We start from the raw sequence: 21,856 nt of genomic DNA on the forward strand, positions 1-21,856 counted from the left end.
CAGTTTTCTCGTGTGTCAGAGGCAATCAGAATGTCATCAACATACACTAATAGTTGGCTATCTGCCGGTGGAACGAAATTGGCTAAACATGCTGACATGACTTGAGAATAAATAGTTGGACTCTCTGCGTAACCCTGCGGTAATCTGGTAAATGTATATCGTTGTCCTTATCGTTTGTAAAAGCAAACCAGAATTGACTATCTGGGTGTACTGGTACAGAAAAAAAAAAAAATGCATTACTGATATCTATTACAGAAAAACAACTAGAATTTAATCTCAATGAGCTTAACAGTGTGTGCGGATCTGGTACACATGGTGCTCTTTTAATCACAGCAGCATTTACTGCCTGCAGATCTTGAATCTATCTCCATCCCACTGAGGGCGGAGCCTTTTTTTACAGGAAATATGGGTGTGTTACATGGTGAATCTGGACATGGCACTATTACTCCTGCTGTTAATAAATTCTCTATTACCGGCCTGATTCCTTCAATTGCATCAGGTTTCAATGGATACTGTCTTACACATGGTCTGTATTCTGTTTTTGGTCTTATAACTACAGGTTGTGCATTTTTTTATCAGTCCTACGTCTGAAGGACCTGTTGTCCACAATCCTGATGGTACAGAAGAGAGAAGATCATCCTCTTCAGGACTCAACTGAAACACTCAGGATTGTGAAGTGGACACATTAATGTGTGTTCCAGCTGTCAGCACCAATGAGACATTAACTGGCACTTTATACAATTTAGTTGATGGACTGAACTCCGTTCGTGGTCCAACTCTGCTCCAATCAGTGGCTGACAAAGCTGTTATGACTGTCAGTCCCAATTCTTGCCATTCTGTCAAATATGGTTTACAAAGTGACACATGTAATGGCATACCTGTGAATCTCAATTTTAAAACATCTTCAGTGGCACCTGTTACCGTTATGACAGCTGTTGAGTTGCCATCATGAATCAAATCGGTCATTGTCAGCTTCACAGGTGAAACATTTTTCAATTTGTTTTCATACACTGGTGTTCCTGGCAATATGCCACTATGGACTCTAAATACACTCTCAAATCTGCATCTAAACTCTATCCATGGCTCTCCTTCTTTCTGAGTTGTCCTGGTAATTTCAGTATAATTTATCTTTGGTCCTAACACACCTTTTGCACGTGTAATCATAGCTTCCACTCTTGTTTTCAAGACTGGATCATCATGTGGCAATGGTACGCCATCCTGGTCTGCAGGATTCCAGTCTCCGCGTATCTGACTCCATTTTAGGGCCACATGCTTTCATCCACACCTGTTGGACTTCAGGTCCACTAAGGTGGTAAGAACTTCTAATGTTTTCTATATCCTGCATAAATCCCTCGATATCGACATGTGGCGATGGTATCATGTCGACTGCTGCTTTGATATTATCAGCATTCCATGTTCGATATACGAGCATGGTTGATCGCTGTCCTGCTGTTCCTGCACGAGGATTTGGTACTTCTATCATAGGATAGGCACCTCCCTGGTCACTGTGTTCCACCATGGGAGGGGCTGTGGGCACTTTCGCTTGACTGCGTGTTTGTGGTTTTTCTGGTTTTTCACTTTTTACCTTAGGTTTTACTGCCAAATCATACTGTGGTGGCGGTACATCGTCATCCTCTGGTAGAGGAGATAAAGGTGTTGTTGTCACCGACGATCCAGCCAGCGGTGATTGTTGAGGCTGTTCTGGTTCTCTGTGCTGAATTATCACATCTTCTTCTGCCTTACCTACAGCTTTCTTTTTCCTTGCTTTCTCTAATCGTCGCTTCTCTGCTCCCTTCTGTCTGTTCTCTGCTTCTTCCTCCCAAAATGCCACTAAATCTGCCCCTACTTTCTGCATCTTTTTCTCATCACCTTTATGTTGCTGTTCTAACTCCTTCTTTAGCTTCTGTATGCTGATCAGGTTCAGTCGTCCGTCAAAGTCATGTTTATTAATCCAGGTCTCCAATTTTTTGTTGTTTTTGGATTTTTTTTTTGCTTCCATAAATTTCCAGTCGTCAGTTGATAAATTTTCCTTATTTATAGACGTCTTACCCCCCATTTTTATTATCCCTTGTTATAATTTGGACTTCAGACGGGGGCACACCTAGGGTGTTCTAAATCTGAAGTTTTCACACTTTCTTTGGACGTGACAATTAATTTGCCGTCGTGTGGTTGATTCCTTTCACCTCCCCGTAGGAAGCGGAATCACTTGCCTCTGCTTCCACACGCACGGTTGTCACTAACGTTGTCCAAAGTATTACACTTTCACACAGTTATTTACACTTACACAAAACACTATTTACACATAGAAACACTTTTAATAATCGTACGCGTATTCTCGCCCTCCCGTGAAATTTAACTAATGTCCTGCATTAGGGGACTCCGCCGTCCCTGCCAAATTTAACTACTTTTTTACAGTGCACGTATTTCTACCCGGGATTTCCTTTACGTATTAAAACAGAGGAGTCCGTATCCTCCTTCCGGAATTTAACTACTTGCGTCCCTCGCAACCGTAGAGGAGTCCGCCCTCCTTACAGAGTTTAACTGTGTTTCATTAACAGACGATTCTGTATCATCGCTTACGGAGTTTAACTGTTTTATGTGATCACTTTTATCCCCTACCGGTACGCGTATATAAACAGAGGAGTCCGCACCCTCCTTACAGAGTTTAACTGCTTTGCATTAACAGACGATTCTGTATCATCGCTTGCGGAATTTAACTGTTTATGTGATCTGATCACCACTCACTCAGTACTGTTTACAAAGAAATTCTACTCACTGACTCGACTTCCTGTCTGTCTTCTTCGGGAAAATCTCGTCAACCAGACGATGCCAACGGTGGCCGACAATGGCAGACACGATCAATCGATCGGACCTTGGCCAAGGATTTACGTCTGGACTTGACGACCGCCGCTGGACACCTCCGGTATTGTTGAGCTCCCGGACGAGCCCCCAGTCAATGTTGGGTATTTTCTCCTCCAAACATTTTTAAAACCTTTAACAAGACAAACAGAGTCAAGAAACACCAGTGAGACAGAAAGTCAAATTTTACGCGCGGAGTGCGGCCAGGCTGTACACCAAGGCTACACTAAAGTCTGGCCTGCTTTTCCACTCTTTTTATTAAGAGACGCCCTCATCACATAAACAAAAAACTTGTCCTAAGGGTGGGGGTGATGACGCAAGACAAGTTTCTTCCCGTAACATAAACGCATACGTCAATAAGTGCAGCTGTAAGGAAGGACACTTTCTTTTACACAGGTCAGCACATCTCGTTCGTCTGTTGCAGTTATCAGCTGTTCTGCATCTGCCTGAAGTGTCCTGTCCTTCACACTCCTTCACACTAAGCACCACATCACAACAGTCAAAACGTTCTCTTACTCCCAGTCGTTAGAGGCTGCGAAAACAAAGTTATATTATAATAATAAGTACATCCAGCCCTTCATTCCCAGCTCAGATTGACCCCAGAGTGCTAAAACAAAATTGAATTCTCAGGCTTGGTTAAGACAGGTGCAAAACAGCACAACACCGTTCTCATGAGAAAGAAGACAAAGCTAAAACAAGGTTGAATAACACATACATTCTCAGGGTGAAGTGCAAACAGCACAACACCGTTTTCATAAGAAAGAAGACAAAGGTACAAATGTTTAACAGTGATAACATATATATATATATATAAAATCCTTAACAGTGAGCTACAGTCCCAAGTCCTCATTGCAGGAGGCCAACTGAATTCTTTTCTTTTCTACCTGTTCCCAAATCCCATCACTCACTGAAGCCAGAATTGTCCCTCAGTTAATGGAAAGGGACTCCTCAGGGAAATAGCAGTGAGTAATAACAAACCAACCTGCGATGAAGCCAAGTCGATATTCAAAGCATTTGGGTTCAACAGGATGACAGCTCAGAAATCCATTACTACTTGTACGTTTTTTTTTTTTTTTTTGTATCCCTGTATTACATTCCCAAGGTGCTAGGTTTGATTGTCGGGGTTGTCTGCGCTCTGATTGATTACATCGGTGCCACAGACGTATTATAGAGGGCATTTATGAAATTATGGATCAGGCTATAACTGGTTTCTAAAGCTGGCAATCGGCAGCGCCACAGTGCCGCTGGATGGGTCGCAGCCAAACTCGTGACTCAGTTGACATTAACCAACATTAATTCAAGTGGACGGTTTTGACAGAGGCTTTAATGATTCAGACTAGGAGTCATTGAAGAGGTGAGACAGATTAATTCCTACAACCTGCCCTTTTTACTGTGCAATAAGGTGGCTATGGTTCTATATTTAAAACTCTGACCTTGATGTGATTCATGCAGTTTATGGTTTGGCCTCTGGTCTTTACAGGCACATACCATTTGTTATTTCAGGGGGGGAACGAAATGTTCTTTTGCAGTGATATTTGTTCAGCCTCTTATGGTTGCGTTGTTGAAGGTGACAGAGGAGACACTACATAAAAGTGTGGCTTCATTACAGCAGCACTGTGTACGAGTCCACTTGATGAACATTGGCTATCAGCAGCAGTTGTTTGGCCGAAATTTGGCAGATATTACACAGTGCTTGCGATTGGCTGTTTCAGGTCCCATCAAGGCAGCATTGTAACCTGGAGTTCAGCTGCTCTAAATCTCTGCTCAGCCCAGCAGCAGCCATTACCCTGGTCTCTTTATGCCTGTGGACGGCACCCAAGACACCCCTATCTGATTGGCCTATGGTGAGAGGACTGTAGAGACAACAAACTGTGATTGGAGCCTACTTTGGTTGGAATGTAGCCATTTGTGTGGCTGTAGCCCTGACTGAAGCCTGGCTGGGAGAAAGGAAGGAAACAGAGGGTGGGCAGTGTTGTGGAGTGCCTGTCCGTCTCACTTATCTCTGCACATGTTAGCCCTGAAACTATATTTTCCCAGCCAAATTGGGGTGCTCACAAAGACGACCTGACAGTGTTCTTTCTTTATTTGCCGTCTGTACTGAAAGCCATTCTCTCAGTTTTTTGCTCTGTGCTCTGTGATTATGATGTCCATTCGCTCTTATCTGTTTGGCTTCAGGTGGCTTCTAATCAGCAACCAGCACTCCACTGCAACTTTCGTTGTTCCTGCTACACAGAACACAGCAGAACCAATCACTGGCTTTTGCTTTGACTGGGGCTCACTTCCTCTTGTTTGTTTTTGTCCCTCTGCAGACTGCAGACAACCAGAACATACTGCTATGGGTCAATCAGCATGGCTCAAACATGAGGACTAAGACTTTCTTTAGAGGTCCTTTACACCAAAAGTAGCATGACAAAAATTAGAGAAAAGTACATGGGACTACCATGAGTCAGACAGGCGCAGTATATGCCGTGATGTCTTATTCAGTTCCAAACATGCATGGTACCATGATCAGAGTACAAATAGAAGAGTACAAATATGTATCTACAACACTTTCAGTTGTGCAAAATATTTAACATAATAATATCATGTAAAAATAATAAGCACACAGTGGGCTGTGTACTGTTAAAAAGCTGTGACATCTGCAACGTTGAGTATGAATTACAGTGGGGCAAAAAAGTATTTAGTCAGCCCCTGATTGTGCAAGTTCTCCCACTTAGAAAGATGAGAGAGGTCTGTAATTTTCATCATAGGTACACTTCAACTATGAGAGACAAAATGAGAAAAAAAAATCCAGTAAATCACATTGTAGGATTTTTAAAGAATTTGTTTTGTAAATTATGGTGGAAAATAAGTATTTGGTCAATAACAAAAGTTCACCTCAATACTTTGTAACATAATCTTTGTTGGAAATGACAGAGGTCAAACTTTTCCTGTAAGTCTTCACCAGGTTTGCACACACTGTAGCTGGTATTTTGGCCCATTCCTCCATGCAGATCTCCTCTAGAGCAGTGATGTTTTGGGGCTGTCGCTGGGCAACATGGACTTTAACTCCTTCCACAGATTTTCTATGGGGTTGAGGTCTGGAGACTGGCTAGGCCACTCCAGGACCTTGAAATGCTTTTTACAGAGCCACACCTGCATTGTCCGAGTGGTGTATTTGGGATCATTGTCATGCTGGAAGACCCAGCCACATTGCATCTTCAATGCTCTCACTGATGGATGGAGGTTTTGGCTTAAAATCTCATGATACATGGCCCCATTCATTCTTCCCTTAACACAGATCAGTCGTCCTGTTCCCTTTGCAGAAAAAACAACCCCAAGAATGATGTTTCCACCCCCATGCTTCACAGTAGGTATGGTGTTCTTGGAATGCAACTCAGCATTCTTCTTCCTCCAAACACGACAAGTTGAGTTTTTACCAAAATGTTCTATTTAGGTTTCACCTGACCACATGATATTCTTCCAGTCCTGTTCTGGATCATCCATATGCTCTCTGGCAAACTTCAGAAGGGCCTGGACACGTACTGGCTTAAGCAGGGGGACACACCTGGCACTGCAGGATTTGAGTCCCTCTCTGCGTAGTGTGTAGCCTTTGTTACTTTGGTCCCAGCTCTCTGCAGGTCATTCATCAGGTCCCTCCATGTAGTTCTGGGATTTTTGTTCACCGTTTTCATGATCATTTTGACCCCACGGGATGACATCTTGCGCTCCACGCAAGATGGACCGAGGGAGATTATCAATGGTCTAGTATGTCTTCCATTTTCTTACAATTGCTCCCACAGTTGATTTATTCACACCAACCTGCTTGACTATTGTAGATTCACCCTTCCCAGCCTGGTGCACATCTACAATTTTCTTCCTGGTGTCCTTTGACAGCTCTTTGGTCTTGGCCATAGTTGAGTTTGGAGTCTGACTGTTTGAGGCTGTGGATAGGTGTCTTTTATACGGATAACAAGTTCCAACAGATGCCATTAATACAGGTAACAGGTGGAGGACAGAAGAGCTTTTCAAAGAACTTACAGGTCTGTGAGAGCCAGAAATCTTGCTTGTTTGTGGGTGACCAAATAGTTATTTTCCACCATAATTTACAAATAGATTCTTTAAAAATCCTACAATGTGATTTTCTGGATTTTTTTTCTCATTTTGTCTCTCACAGTTGAAGTGTACCTTTAATGAAAATTACAGACCTCTCTCATCTTTCTAAGTAGGAGAACTTGCACAATCAGGGGCTGACTAAATACTTTCTTACCCCATTGTATATTGTCATGATCAGGTGTTTGTTTTTCATATGATGGTGTAAAAAATGATGGGAGAAAAAAACTTGAGGCAGAGGTTCAGGAAATGCAAACTGTAGATCCTCAAACCTGTTACAGTTGTAGCATGACTGGGGAGCCCAGAGCAGAAAGCCACGCTAATGTAAAAAGTGAACCGTCAATATTCTCAATCCAGCCCAGTCTCACGTTTTTTTTTTTTTTTTCGTGCTCCCGTGACGAAATGAGTCCAATTTTCGTGACGGGGCTTTTTTAAACTCACTATTACTAACCCTACTCCCACCCCCAGCCCTAACCTTAACCATAACCTAATCTTGCTCCTTCCCCCAACCCTAACCATATGTACCGTATGATTCGCAAGGTACTACTTGCTCTATCTAAACTGTTGGACGCATTTGTCGTTTTCCCTGGCCATTTATCCGCAATGCAAATCAAAGAAGGGTTTTATGCAATCGCGGGTAATTACTAATATCAAAATAGGTCTAATGCATGTCCATTAATTAGGCGAAGTGGGGCTTATCAAGCTATGAATATAAACCTACCGTTCTGAAGGATGTTTTTATATTTCATCTTCACATGCTGCCAGGTGCGTTTGGCACTGCTATTGGATCTGAAATATTGACAGGATTAGGAATAGCAATCATACAGTCAAGGTAGCCTATTTAGGAAACATTAAATTAACCTAACATTTATTAGTAGGCCTATGCCCACTTCTGAATCGTGTTGCATCTGGGCGTAATTAATGAAAGAAGGTCATTTTTAAACACATATTAGACATTCCACAGGTTAATCATCTGTAACAGATTTATAGAACAATTGAATTGTATTTACGCATTTACCCGATCAGCAATACGTTGCCAACAAGCCTGTCTTGCTTTGGCAGGTGATGTGTTCGATTTCCCCCTTAACGTTAATTTAAATTCCTCGTAGCGCTGCATAATAATCGAGCATTCTTCTTTGGTAAAGTAAGGTGACCGTGCCATCATTGAAAAATGGTGACGTGTGCTGCAACCCGCCCCTTTTATGTGAACACGCACAAACTCCACTTAGGTTAACACAGGTTCAACAAATCAACATCTTATTCAGCGTCGTAGTACCAATTAACACCACTTGAGAAAACCAGGTTTTGTCAACCCCGGTTTAAGAGGTTGACCCTGGATTACATCTGAGTAGTTAACCCCGCTTTGTAGTACAGGCCCCAGGTTGTCTCAAACATAATAATGGCCGGTTTTGTAAAAAAACAAACAAACAAAAAAACAAAAAACACAGAGGTCTGTTTAGTAATAGTGTTCATGCTGGAATACGCTGGCAGATTAACTGGCGACACAGGCAGTTGTTTGGTACACCATGCCTATATTTAATGATGTGGAATTTATGTATGTGCCACTGTAGCTGGTGGTGTTATTGTTGCATTAATCTTGTTTTGTAACTGACAGCAGTCAGAAAGAAGAAGTGTATTATGTATTATGATGAGGCATCCTTATGTGAATGAAAAGAGAATGAAGTGTCAATCCCCATTTTTGTTGATTTTATCAAATAAGCAATACAGAAAAAACACTGGCCAGTGGAAGTGGTATCATTACATAGTTTGTCAAACAGAGGGCAGTCTGAAGCACTTGCATCCTGGATTGTTTACAGTGCCATCAAGCATGGCTGGGACTCCCAGCACCCCTTGGTCACATTTGCTACAAGAAACAGAGGCAACGTGACAAGCTGCTGATCATTTTGACTATGTTGTCAGCTAGGCAAAGGCCAAAATCGACAACAAGTCTATCTTTCTACAAATGCTGAGCAATGCGACATGGCAACTGCTAATCCATGTGAAGGCAACATGGCAGCAATGTGACAAACATTACTTGCTTGCTCAGTCATTGTTGTCGAAGATGACGCAGTGCACTGTCAGACAGCTGTATTTCTGTATAAATCTAATATGTTTGGCATTTTTTCTCTTATAGTTTGTACAAGTTAGTGAAACATTAAAACTTGATATTGGCAGATATATTGGTATTGTACATTTTTTTACTCCCCAATACCTGTATAGGCTCCCCAAAAATCCATGTCGGGCAGGCTCCAGTTTTTAGTTTCTTTAGCACACTGCTGTTTGAATCTCATGTTCAGTGTTAAGATGACAGACATAGGGTGGGAAATGTAATTTACTAGGATTATTTTTTTTCCGCTTTGTTGGAACAACAGTCATTTTTTTTTTTTTTTTTTTTTTTAATCAAACCATCTCATTCTTTCAATATCCCATTTAAGTCTCTTTTGCATACTGAGTTGAAAGGAAGCAGTCTAGCTAATTGTGAAGTATGATTACAATTGTAATTATATTGATACCTACAGCAAGCTAATGTGATTATTAACACTGCAAGTTAACACCACCAAACTTGAGCAATTATCTTTGTGATTACATTATGCTGTTATGGGCCAAATGTCATTACAAAAGATGGGCTATTGGAGGCTTATGATTCTGGCATAGACAGCTTTAGCAGAGTCATTTACTGCTCTCTGATTAGATTCAGATACATTCTGCCCTCCGTCTGCACTTCAGAACAAAAGAACATGTTTTGATGAAGGGGTACTGAAAGGAAAAATCTATTCAAGGCAGCAGAATGAGAAAGTGAGAGAGCAAATACATTCTGTTTCATCCAGCATGGTAGCAATGCATATTGAAGAGGCATGCTTTAAAACTTCGAAATGTGTTGACTTCAAAATGAGTGTTTGAGAATACAGCCCCCCCCCCCCCCCACCCCCCAAACACACACACACACACGCACACACTCCCACCCTCACCTCGATCTCTTTCAGCCCTCTTTGGGTAGATTAAACATTGACAAACACATGGAGAAAGGAGTCTACTGACTTTGTTGGTACAAATAATAACCGTTGGCTAAACAGTAAGGTTTACTGCTTCTATCTTACACCAGGCCTCACATTCTTGCCTCATGACTTATCACTTGGCATGAACACCTGGCTTCACATTTACATTAGGAAAGGAACCTGGTAATATATTACAATTACAAATTCAGCTTTACATGAAGGGAAGGTATATGTTTTACTGTAACTGTAACAGCTATTTTTACAACATAAAATCAGTGAGGTTTTTGTTTTGGTTCCAACGGACAAAAGAACAACTAAGATGTTTACCAGCGGGGAAACCTGTAAGACTGCATGGTTACTAAGGAAGCACTGCATGCTGTGCTGACTTGGACGTCACTTGGTGATCCAAACCACAAAGTGCATATTGTCATAAACAGTGTCTGCAAGTCCTATAGTTTTTCATGCCATGCCGTGACCCTACATTGAAGTAAGTGGGTATAAAAAATTAATAAATGATCTTTTGACACTGCATATATGGACATGCATATTTTCCAAACAAAAACAATGTCAAGGAGCTGAAAAGTAGCATCTGTGTTTCTCATTTGCACTGGAAGGTGTTCATAAAAAAGAATATGAGCCTAAGTCACTTTAAAGATCTCCAGTTAACTGGCTGGTCCACCTTCTGCTGATCCTGGTCATGCCAGTCTGGTTTATTCAGTTCTTTGAACTCAAGTGAGGCTGGGTGATATGGTGAAAAGTACATCACAATTTTTTTTTCCCCTCACGTTACTCAAGTTTAATTCTTATCACTATATATAATTTGATAATGCTGCTTGTTTGAAGAGTATTGTGACTGAAGCCCGAGGAATCCACAAGGTTAATTATTTGTACTTTTCGTTCATTTTTTAAACAAATACATCATTAATCTGTGCAAAAAAAATCTATCTGGCATAACAAAACAATACAAGTTAGCTTGCCTTGTAACTTATTAAAACCATTTTTCTGTGCTTCATTGCAGTTTAGGTAACTTCTATACAGTGGACATCGTCAACATTTCTTCTTCTTTGGAGGATAACATTTGTTGGTCAGCAGGTGTCTCTGTTGTAATTGGTGTGCCTTTTTCCTTTTTGTTCTCTTTGGCATTTTTTCAGTTTGTTGTCTTGCACTCCAGTCCACTTAGTGGTGGTAATGTAACACAAGGTTTGACAACTGCCACAAGAAGAACTAAACACGTTCATGTTCACCTTCTCTGTCATGCTCCTTACCAGTTCCACTCGTTTTTGTTTTTTTTTTCCTGATTCATAGTTTCTATGGTTTCTGGAGCTTTCTTTTTACCAGTTCTTTCTTAACGTATGATTTGCGGTAAAACTGCAGACTTTCTGCAGTTGCATCTCTGTAATTTTTTCATTGACAAGTTTTAACAAACAACCATTAGCTTTTGCTTTTATTCCTGGTGAAAAAGCAGCAACACATGGAGAAACAAATCTAGCGCCTCAGTGCTTTGAAAAAAGAAAAAGACCTCACTGAAAGCTCCCAACAAACAACTAACAGCAATCTTATAATACATACATTGATAAAAGCACACAGTCTGCAGGAGGACAGCATCTGCCCAGTCTGCTATCACAGAGGTTTATTTATTTATTTATTTTTGTCTAAAGCCCTTTAGGTACGGTCAGACATCCGGGTCCCTGATGCGCACACACATAGCAACGCACATAGTAACCAGCGAACCGCTGACAACAAACTGCTGTCACGCTCATTTCCTATTTGACGTCCTTCGTGCTCACAGCGTTCTGCCGCGGCTTTTTCTACTTAATATACACCAGTTTTCACACAGAATGCCACAATCGTGTGTTGCAGTTGGCTGTACCAACCACGATAAGATAAAAGATCAAAAAGTGTGTTTTTTTTGAGCTCCCAAAGCACCACATTCTGCTTCTCTCCTCATTCTGCTCAGCTCGCAGGAACGCATTCTGTCTTCAGCTGTGAGTTCTCCGCTCTCAGGTGTTCCAACTCTTCCTTTTAGGACACCTGTTCCATGTTAACATAATCATGTGACGTTGGACAAGGCGAGTCCTCATGGTCACTCAGGTCAGCTGGAGGCAGGAACTCTCTGGGTGAGGTTTCTGCTGTAGCACGTTCACCAAGAGAGGCAGCTGCAGGAGGTGAGCCGAAATTAAGCTTTGACTTCGCCCTCATTGGCCTGGGGCATGGCTGGTCAAGACGCTTCACATTTCTGCTTTGGCTGCGGCTGTGGCGTTCCACAGCCTTTGAAGCACTATTACTGCAGCGCACGATTGTGGCATTCCTTGTGAAAACTGGTGTATATTAAGTAGAAAAAAATGTGGCAGAACGATGCGAGCGTGATGGACATCAAGTACAGTTTGTTTTCAGCGGTGACCCAAAATGACGGCCGTAACTACGTGGAAGTGATGTAGGCCCAACCGTACCTATACCAGGCCTGTGTAGAGTTGCATTGTGCTGCATATCTAGTAGAGAGGAATGGCTGCATATGCTGAACGCTGGGGGAAGCTTGGCTCGGCTCTTCTGTGGTTTTGAAGCTTCACTGCCAGCAAAGTTCAGCAGAGTACAGTGGGATGAATCAAATCTAGCAATGCAGGTTTGTACTGATAAAAAAAAAAAACTTAAAGGATTTTTTTTGTCGGACTGGCGTAAGGTAGCGTACAATTGCGGAGGCATGGTGTACAGTAACACAGTGTTGCATGGACTTGCGTAGAGCACTGGACGCAGTGCTCAACGCCAAATGTCTGCAAAGAAATTAAACATGTTTAATTTTTGCATCTGTTTATGTATTTTTGCACCCCTTTGCATCCCTCAGCGGTTATTTCCATGTAGGGCTGCATAAGCTTGGAGTAGACTGTGCGCAGCATTACGCAGCTGTACATTGGCCCAGTGGGAAAGGGGCTTAAATCAGCTGATTTCATGCAGCCGATAAGTGTAAGAATAATTGATTGTATAAGCACCAAATTTGGTATCGATACTTCTGAGAAGTGAGTTTCTTCAAAAAAAGCCGTTAGCCATGTGAAATTCCATCCATTTTCTATACCTGCTTACTCCGGTTAAGGGTCATGGGGGGCTGGACCCTATCCCAGTAGTCATAGGGCATGAAGCAGCCACATGAAATTTTAATTTTGAATTTTTGAGGGGAATCATTTTGAAGTTATTGTTTCATCTGTGCAACAGCACATTCTGGAGGTTTACAGTCTTCATGCACTGATATGGGAGCAAAGCAGACTCCATCACAGAGAATCTCTCTGTGTGCTATCTTTACCTAGATTAGCCTGCAGGCCTATGCGGATTACTGGTGTGTGGCCATTGCCATGCACAAGGAACTACTTGGACCGATAGGTAAGCAGTGAGGACATGGCTGACTTTAAAAGCAAAAAATGCTTCTTCAACTAATAAACCCTTACACCCCATACACTATTGCACATTCTGCAGCATATGCGTTCTAAAACATGCAGCGCTGATTAAAAACATATACAATCCATATAAAAATCATGAAAACATTGCCTGAAGTTAATTTAAAATCCCTAGTCCACAGTACAATATTTCTAACATGTACTAAATTGAAATAAACTAAGATTGTGCAAATATATGATGAAAATACATGTTTCTGGGCACCATCTTGAAAAATGGCCCCCATCTTGAAAATTGAAGTGACTAATGGCTTTTTTGCAAAAAGTACACCAAGCAGTACCATTGTGTCAAAGCTGGTGCTTGTATCAAAGAAATGAAAGATTCTTATGATATATGCATTTATCTTCTGCACTAACTAGAGACAGAGATGACAAAGCTCTTTGCTATTTTCCTGAGGATATGAAAAGTTTTCCTCTGTCTGATTGGCTGCCTTAAGGCACTGCAGTGATAACACAGTGAACGGCTTTTTAAAAAGTTTGAGATTTTTAATAAGCGAATTGTGTGTTAGTACTGCACAAGTGCAACCCTGAGCCTTGCTGTCAATTGGCTACCCAATTATGCCTGATTATGTACAAAGTGCACATTGTGCAATTGTGGACTGGTTATTGTAGACTTGAAAGGTGGCATAAAAGGTGGCATAAAAGCCATAATTGTGAGCACAAAGCTCTGGAATGCACATGGTGGGGGAAAAACCCCGGCTGGTGTAAGACATTGATTAAAATTGTAAGTTTGTCAATTCTAGGTACAACAGTCAGTTTAATAGCATGATCAGAACATTACTATGGTAAGCAATGACAAGCCACTTTAAGAGTACTCTCTCGTCATTTTCCATAAATATTCTGCAATATCTGCATACATGTTTTAATTTTAAATCCATCCATCCATCAGTTTCAGAAGGTCATATGCACCAAGTCCTCAAAATCTGATTTGTTTCACCTCTTCTTCAGTAGTTAAAATATATGGCTAATTTGCAATTACCTTACTGTATGCTCGTGCATTATATTCATCTTTGTGTTTCCCATGAACATGGAGATCTATGTTTCCATTCATTTATTTTCCACCTTTTAAAGTAATCTAAACTGCACCGATCTCTCATATTTATATTGCAATCTGCCATCTTTCCCATGTTGGCCATGATGAAATGAAATCAAATGAACTTTGTGAACTCACTTATGTAAGATGGATCTGAGTGTTGCTGTCTTTATACAACAGTAGACAGAGCTGAACTTTTGACCCAGTTTTTGGTATTCTAAGGTGCAACTGCTTTCTGGTGTTGGATGATAAATGTGCCAGCTCTGCACATAAATCACATTTTATTTTTAGACCAAAGCAAACAGAAGAGAGCAAGTTGTATCATGATTTTGAGTATGTGGGTGGTGGGCGCCGCCAGAGACACGCTGACGCAGTGCACAGCTGTCTGACTGGGCTGTTACAACCATGATAACATAATATTACAGATAGAACTTCTAAATCATGAGGTGGACTGACAATATATCTGAAATATGATGTGTATTACAGCTGTGACATGTCGTTCACCTGCGTGTGCTGATTTACAGCTGCGTGATGCAAATGGACTCACCACAACACATGGTGTTTTCGGTATGATTGCGCAATGTTCACCTCTACTTCATAAATTGACTGCGTGCCACAGACTTTGCACATTACAATATTTCCTTTGCACACCCTGAATGGGATGCACGGGGGTGCAGTCCAGGACATGCCAGCAGAATTAGATATGCCTGACGATGGCGACTTTCCCTCAAATGCAATAAGACTGTTTCGAATGCTGTTTTGATGTGGTGTGAATATTTAGAACACAATGAGAGTGCAGTTAGAGTCCACCTCGACTGCCGTACAATATTTTTCCACCTCGACTGCACCTTGACTGTTTTGCACATGTGCAAAACATCCAGGACAGCCACAGAAAGTTGGCTGACTGTTTAGACTGCTCTCAGACTGCTGTCCAGCATCCTCAAATGGACCATCATACCTCCAGAATGTGGGTTGAATTTTCATTCGGGCAGCATTTAGCCTCTACTGTGATAGGGGTATAAGAATTGGCATCATCAAAGTCCATAATGCTAAATTTGAACAGAATTACTCATCTGGATATTACAGTTGACCATATTGTCACACTATACAGATGAACCCATACATAACAGCAAATTACATGAGTGAAAATGCTTTGTATGACTAGAGTATAAGAATATACAGTAAAATACACACACACACACACACACACACACACACACACACACACACACACACACACACACACACACACACACACACACACACACACACACACACACACACACACCTGATATGACAGTGGAATTACAGAATATCTTGTCACCATTGTAATTAAAATAAAATAAAATCTCCCTTGGCTGGTTGAATTAAAGCTTAAAGCGTCTGCTCCATTCATACATAATATCTGATAAGGTGACAAGTGAGGAGAAAAGGGCTCGTGATTGCAGCTGTACAGTAATAATTTGTTGAGTGTGGGCAGCACTTTCCTGAATTTTAACATGCTGGGCCATTAATTGGCTAATGGAGTATATATGGAACAGCATGGGGGTGTCTCTCAGGACAATGTGGGGGAAGGAGGGGAGCAAGAAGTGGAGGTTTCCTCGCCAAGAATGTCGTTAGCAGGTGTGAATGCAAGCTTTGGGGCTAATGAGCATATTACACAGCAGAACCAGAGCCAGAAAATTCCTCATATAGTTATTCTTGACATGTCAAAGGGAGTCATTTAGAAATCAGGCTATTGGAAAAGTAGCACTGTAGTCATAGGATACGACAGACAGACATAATGCCAGTTGGCCACAGGTGGAAACTTGCATAGCACCTTGTGATAGTCCAGCTTTTGTTTTTAACAGGATAACCTCTCTCAGCAGATTAACAGAAGTCTGTGGTTTGGATTGTGGAACAGCTATCTCCAAGCATACAGACAGAAAGCTCTTTTGTATCATGAAAACAAACATGATTCCGTTATTGAAAAACGAGAATGTGAGTGTGATGAACTGAGCTGAATTTATAAATTAATAAAAGCGGCTAATTCTGTGCAGTGCTGGATGGATTTAATACTAATGGCAGTAATGATGCTGACATGAATCACGTCTTTGCTCCTTTTACTGAAGTGCTTCATTTAGTTTGATCCATGTCAGACTCCTGAGGCATGTTTAAGCAGTCTGTCTCTTTCTTTCAACTACATGCCACCAGACTACCCAAGGCCATTATCTCATCCCAAATATCAATGTCATTGTATTTTATGAATCTGATTAGACCATAAATTACCAGAAGGTCCTGAGGCCCCAACGGACTTCAGTGATTGTCTGCCCCTTCCTGGCATAAACCTAACATCAATTTAGCCAAATTGCAGGTGAAAGGCTTTGTGGAAATTCCACCCCGTCCCACTTTCCCCGTGTGAGGCTGATTTCCTATTCCCTAACATTATGCACTAAAATGAGACTACACCTAGAAAACAGTGCTGGGATGCTTGAGTTGATATTTTCTGTATCGTACCTGGTTGATGATAATATAAAGTACATCAGAGTAGCTAAGAAGCTTTTATAGATGACTGCATATCTTGTGACATTGCATCAAGCCTCCATCAAAATCTCATTTGGCAGATGATGCAGAGAAAATGGGATTTTGGACGGCTAAAAATAAACAAGGCAGTCTATGGGTAGGATGTGGGAATTGGGTTAATCCGGCACTGAAAAATGGTGATAGTTTGAAATGTGATTACTGTTATTAAAATACACAGACAAAGAAGAGGGTATGACGAGGGTGGATTCCAGTCCTGCTTCTACCCCGTGGTAATGTTGTCAATCATCGATGAGGGCTAGCAGCAGGAGGGGGATCAGGTCAGTTGAGACCTGAGGTAATAAGGAAGCCAATCCCCAATAGGGGGTAGCATGCATGTACGAGTGTGTGTGTGTGTGTGTGTGTGTGTGTGTGTGTGTGTGTGTGTGTGTGTGTGTGTGTGTGTGTGTGTGTGTGTGCGTGTGTGCGTGTGCATGTTTGTGTGTGTGCGTGTGCATGTGTTTGTGTGTGTGTTACCTTTCAACATCTGGAACCAGTAAGTAGACTAGTGGCTGCTGGAAGGGGCATCACAGTGGGAGGTCAATTTGCTCCCCCTGCCTGTCCTCACTCCTTTTCTTCTCTACACCTCACTGTCCATCCCCTATCCCCTACAATGCCAGCTCTCCTACAGCACTTTGACTGTCTTCTCTTGTTAGTGGCGGACAGATGGGTATTCATATGAAACTATTCTATGAGACAGGAAAAAGCCCTGTGAAAGGCCCTGTTGTCTACAAGTAGACCAAGGGAGAGGAACACCGTGGAGAGAGGAAGGGGGTTTGGAAAGAAGCAAAGGAGGTCCAACTCCCTCCTGCCTACCTCCTTTTGTTTTGTCCCCAAAACACCCATACTTGAAATAATCTTCCATGTTGCTGTAAAAGAGAAAGCTGTTTTAGTTTCTATTCTATATTTTGTACGGATATTTAGAGAGGAGCATAACATAGGAAGGTTGAGAAAGCAAGACATTATGCGAGGGGCGTTATGAGCCCGACCCAGAAAAAGAAGGGCGTGGTTCTCTGTCTTTTGCATTCTAAAAAAAACAACATTTCTCAATATTGCAGCCAGTGAGTCAAAAGTTCTCTTGAGAAATGTCTCAGAATGCAAAAGATTGAGAACCATGTCCTTCTTTTTCTGAGTCTGGCTCAAAACATCTCAATCGAACCTCGTATTGGCAAATTTAGAGTTTGTTTGTTTTTTTTTCTTCAGTCAAATTTAGCTAAACTTAATTGAAATCCAGAAGCAAAACAAGCAAGCATGTTTTATAGACTTGTTAAACAACCTAAAAATTGCACTAATTATGTTTGAATGCTGGGACAGTGCCCAAATCCTCAGCACTCTTTACTACAAGGCAATGGGTTGATTTGAATTTATTAAACATAAAGCCTCTGTCCCACTGAATAATAAGCCATGAATAATGAGACATGCATGGGTGTGTCAATGTTTATTCGAAGAATGATCCACGTTTTAAGCCGTCAAATATCCACTACTCAGGCGCCTCTATGTGCCTCTCTGTACCTCACGTGCCAGGTATCACCCTCTAGTGAGCCACAACCGACCTGTCATTTGAGCCTCGGCCAGCCTCAAGTGGCTCGTGTCGCTGCATATGATCCACGTCAAGCCAACTATGATCCATGTAGCGCCATGATAACACGACATTGGTGCAAGTTTAGGCATGGGTTTGGTCTAAACCTCCAGCCCTCCCACACCTGGTCCCTTTTAAAGTGTGGGTTTTCAATTCACACCATCCATTCAAGATGTCACATTTTTTTAAATGAAGCCCAAAAAAAGATGCACTGAGTGAGTACATGCTGCTGTGGATCACTTCCAAAAAATATATATTTCTTTATTTCTTCCACAGCTTACGGTCACTGTGATCCAACTTTTAACTTTGTGTTCATCCATTATTGACTGCAAAATCACTCTTTTGTGAGCTGGTGTTGTGTCTAAATGCTTGTTTTGAGCACGAGTCATTGCATCAGTGCGCACACTCAGCAGAGCTCATCTGATCCATTAACAAGATATTAAATCTGTCATAGACATACTTTTACAGCTAGAAATGAACATGCAACTGTTTTACCAAGCTATAAAAACATTAAAAATAGTTACCTTAAGCTGTTCCAAAATACATTCCTCATGGAGCAGGAGAGGGGGAAAAAGGGTCCAGATGAAACGGTCTTCTGTGATTCCAGAAGCGAATAGAGGTGTTTTCAGCATCCAGGGTTTTACAGAAAATTATTAATCCGCTACAAAATTATTATTTTATATACAGTGCACAGAGCAGGTGGAATTGTGTGTGCAAGAGGGCTGAGCTGCTCCAAAAATAGCCTCTCAGGTCCCTCGTAGCTGCCAGGCGCTCAGATAATGGGCTTTTACAGCCTCGTCCACACTACACACATACCTCTAAAATCCTCGTTAGTCATCATAGTAACTCGTACACAAACTGCCCCATGCTGTTGTTGCTAAATTTTGATCATCTTGAAATTAGCGCCACGCTCAGAGATGAGCCTCGTTAACCGAAGATACTGCCTCTAAGAGCCTCTCAGAGCTGCTATTCTGCCACGATAGTTGAATAAATCCTCTCATAGCAAAAAAAACAAAAAAAACATGCGTGGCTCATTATTCATCCTTCATTCATCAAGAGCAGAATGCAAATATGTCCAGAGAGTGCCCAAAACTAAACAGAACAGACTGTTCATCCTTTTGGAACTCATAATTTGTGGTTTCAAAAGTGTTTTAATTGCAGATTGTGTTATTGTTTTCTTATGGTTATGGGTATTGTCAGCACGGTGGTTACCACTGTTGCCTCACAGTGAGAAGGTCATGGGTTCATTTCCCGCCTAGGGCCTTTCTGTGTGGAGTTTGCATGTTCTCCCAGTGTTGGCGTGGGTTTCCTCCAGGTGCTCCGGTTTCCTCCCACATCCAAAGACATGTGGGTTAGGTGGATTGGAATCTTTAAATTGTCTGTAGGTGTGCGAGTGGGTGTGAATGTGTTTGTTTGTCTGTTTGTGGCCCTGCGACAGACTGGCGTCCTGTCCTGGGTGTACCCCGCCTCGCGTTCTATGACTGCTGGGACAGGCTCCAGCTTCCAGCGACCCTTGATTGGACTTAGCGGTTGAAGATGAGTGTGTGTGTGGTTATGGGTATTTTGGATAAAATTAAATCTTATTAGTATTTTGAACTTTAAGTTTTTGTTGCATCATTCATAGGCACAAAAACAAATTCTTTTGACTGTGTTTGTTAAAGAATACAGGCCAAGACACGAGAGATTCGAGAGAGGCAGGCAAAGGAGAGGGAGTATGCTGAGATCCAGGATGTTGTCAGTCACACCTTCAGCTCAGATGAGGATCACACCTACGCTGGTATTGGATCTCTGGATTCATCTATGGATGGCAGCACCATGGAGTCTTTCAGCAGCCACCACCACCATTACCATCTCCCTCAGAGACCCCACAGCCCTCAACGTTCCCTAAGCCTTCAGGACAATGGTCAGCCCATAGAGGCTTTGTACGCACAGATCAACAAGCCACGTAATGGATTTCCTGCAGCTCCAGACAGGTAGGGGGCACTTGGTTATTGCAAATTGACAACTAACTCCATATGCCAACTCACAATATGTGACACACACACGCCAGTGTGAATTTTAGGGGTCTAATTCATGTTCAGTCAGATGACACTAACTGCCATTGTGCCTTGTGTTTATGCTTTGCAACAATCTGTTTCATTTACAACTCATCTATAATGTATAAGTCACTACTCTGAGTGTTGTAATTCTTTTTCTTGACATCCCATCTGTGACACATGTTGCTCATTTTAACACAGGGCATTATCACTGCTTTATCCAGCAAAGCATTGCTGCATGCAGACAAGCAGATTCTGCACGTCAGATGAAACAACAACTACACCTAAACATCAGGCCTAAGAGTAATTCTCTGTCTTAGAATGTAATATCAGTTATATTATCCATGGATCACACATAATCCTTCTCAGCTTCTCATACACCTTGTTCAGAGTCACATTGCATCTGAGATGAGCTTCTACTGGTTGTATCACTGTGTCAACAACAATATTTGATGTGATGAAAATGCTATGCAGGGGTTTAGATTTGTGCCGAGAGATGATTGCCAAAAGGTCCATGCAAAGTTATGGCCTTATCTTGATGTGTCATGGATTTTTTTTTTCTTCAGCTCAGTTAAAAAGGAAAATGCCAGTTTATTTTTAACTTATGTGAGAAAGACATTGTGGGTATGTATGCATGCTGTGCTGACTGCAAAGTTCCCATTATACACTTGTATTTCTGTTAACAAAGTATGCAGTAACAGGGTTCTTCCACAGGGAGCTGTTGTACTATGAATGCCCATGATCCAAAAAGTGTAAAAATTGGATGTAACATCTTAATCTCCCCGAACTAGCAGCTAAAGGCTTGCCTTTTCTACCCTTGTGCCCTTGGCCAGATACGACTTAGCTATTCTACAAGCTATTGAACAAAAATCACAACAAACGTTCATCAGGGCTACTTCGGCTTCAAATGTTTACCCCGATGGAGCACGATCAAATGATCTTCAATCCGGGATCAAATGTTTAACATTTGATCCTGATTCTCAGAATCGTTGATAGTATGTGGTAACGTCCGGATATTTGTAGTCTTAATAGCTTCAATCATGTTTAAATTTCTTGAAATAGGGTATTTGTAGTGACTACAGCTTGAAACGTGTTTGAATGTGCTCCATCGAAGTAAAGATTTGAAGCCAAAGAAGTTACAGTGCACTATCAATGATTTTGAAAATCAAGAACAAATACTTGAAATCTTCAAACATTTGATCCAGATTTTAAATGTGGTGCCAATGATGGCCTTAACTACTTCGTATAGCAATTTTGTTCAA

General features: G+C 41.6%; 1 protein-coding gene across 3 annotated transcripts in view; it reads left to right on the top strand.

Moving 5' to 3' along the window:
- LOC117512002 (partitioning defective 3 homolog) overlaps positions 1-21,856 on the top strand; it is a 1,323,734-nt gene that overhangs the window by 1,055,372 nt on the left and 246,506 nt on the right. For all 3 annotated transcript variants that reach the window (XM_034171933.1, XM_034171942.1, XM_034171950.1), the window contains one exon: positions 20,220-20,531. In XM_034171933.1, coding sequence (XP_034027824.1) covers positions 20,220-20,531 — 312 coding nt within the window. The remainder of the gene's footprint in view (positions 1-20,219; positions 20,532-21,856) is intronic.

The sequence above is a fragment of the Thalassophryne amazonica genome, chromosome 1 (genome assembly GCF_902500255.1).
Source record: "Thalassophryne amazonica chromosome 1, fThaAma1.1, whole genome shotgun sequence".
Taxonomy (NCBI): Eukaryota; Metazoa; Chordata; class Actinopteri; order Batrachoidiformes; family Batrachoididae; genus Thalassophryne; species Thalassophryne amazonica.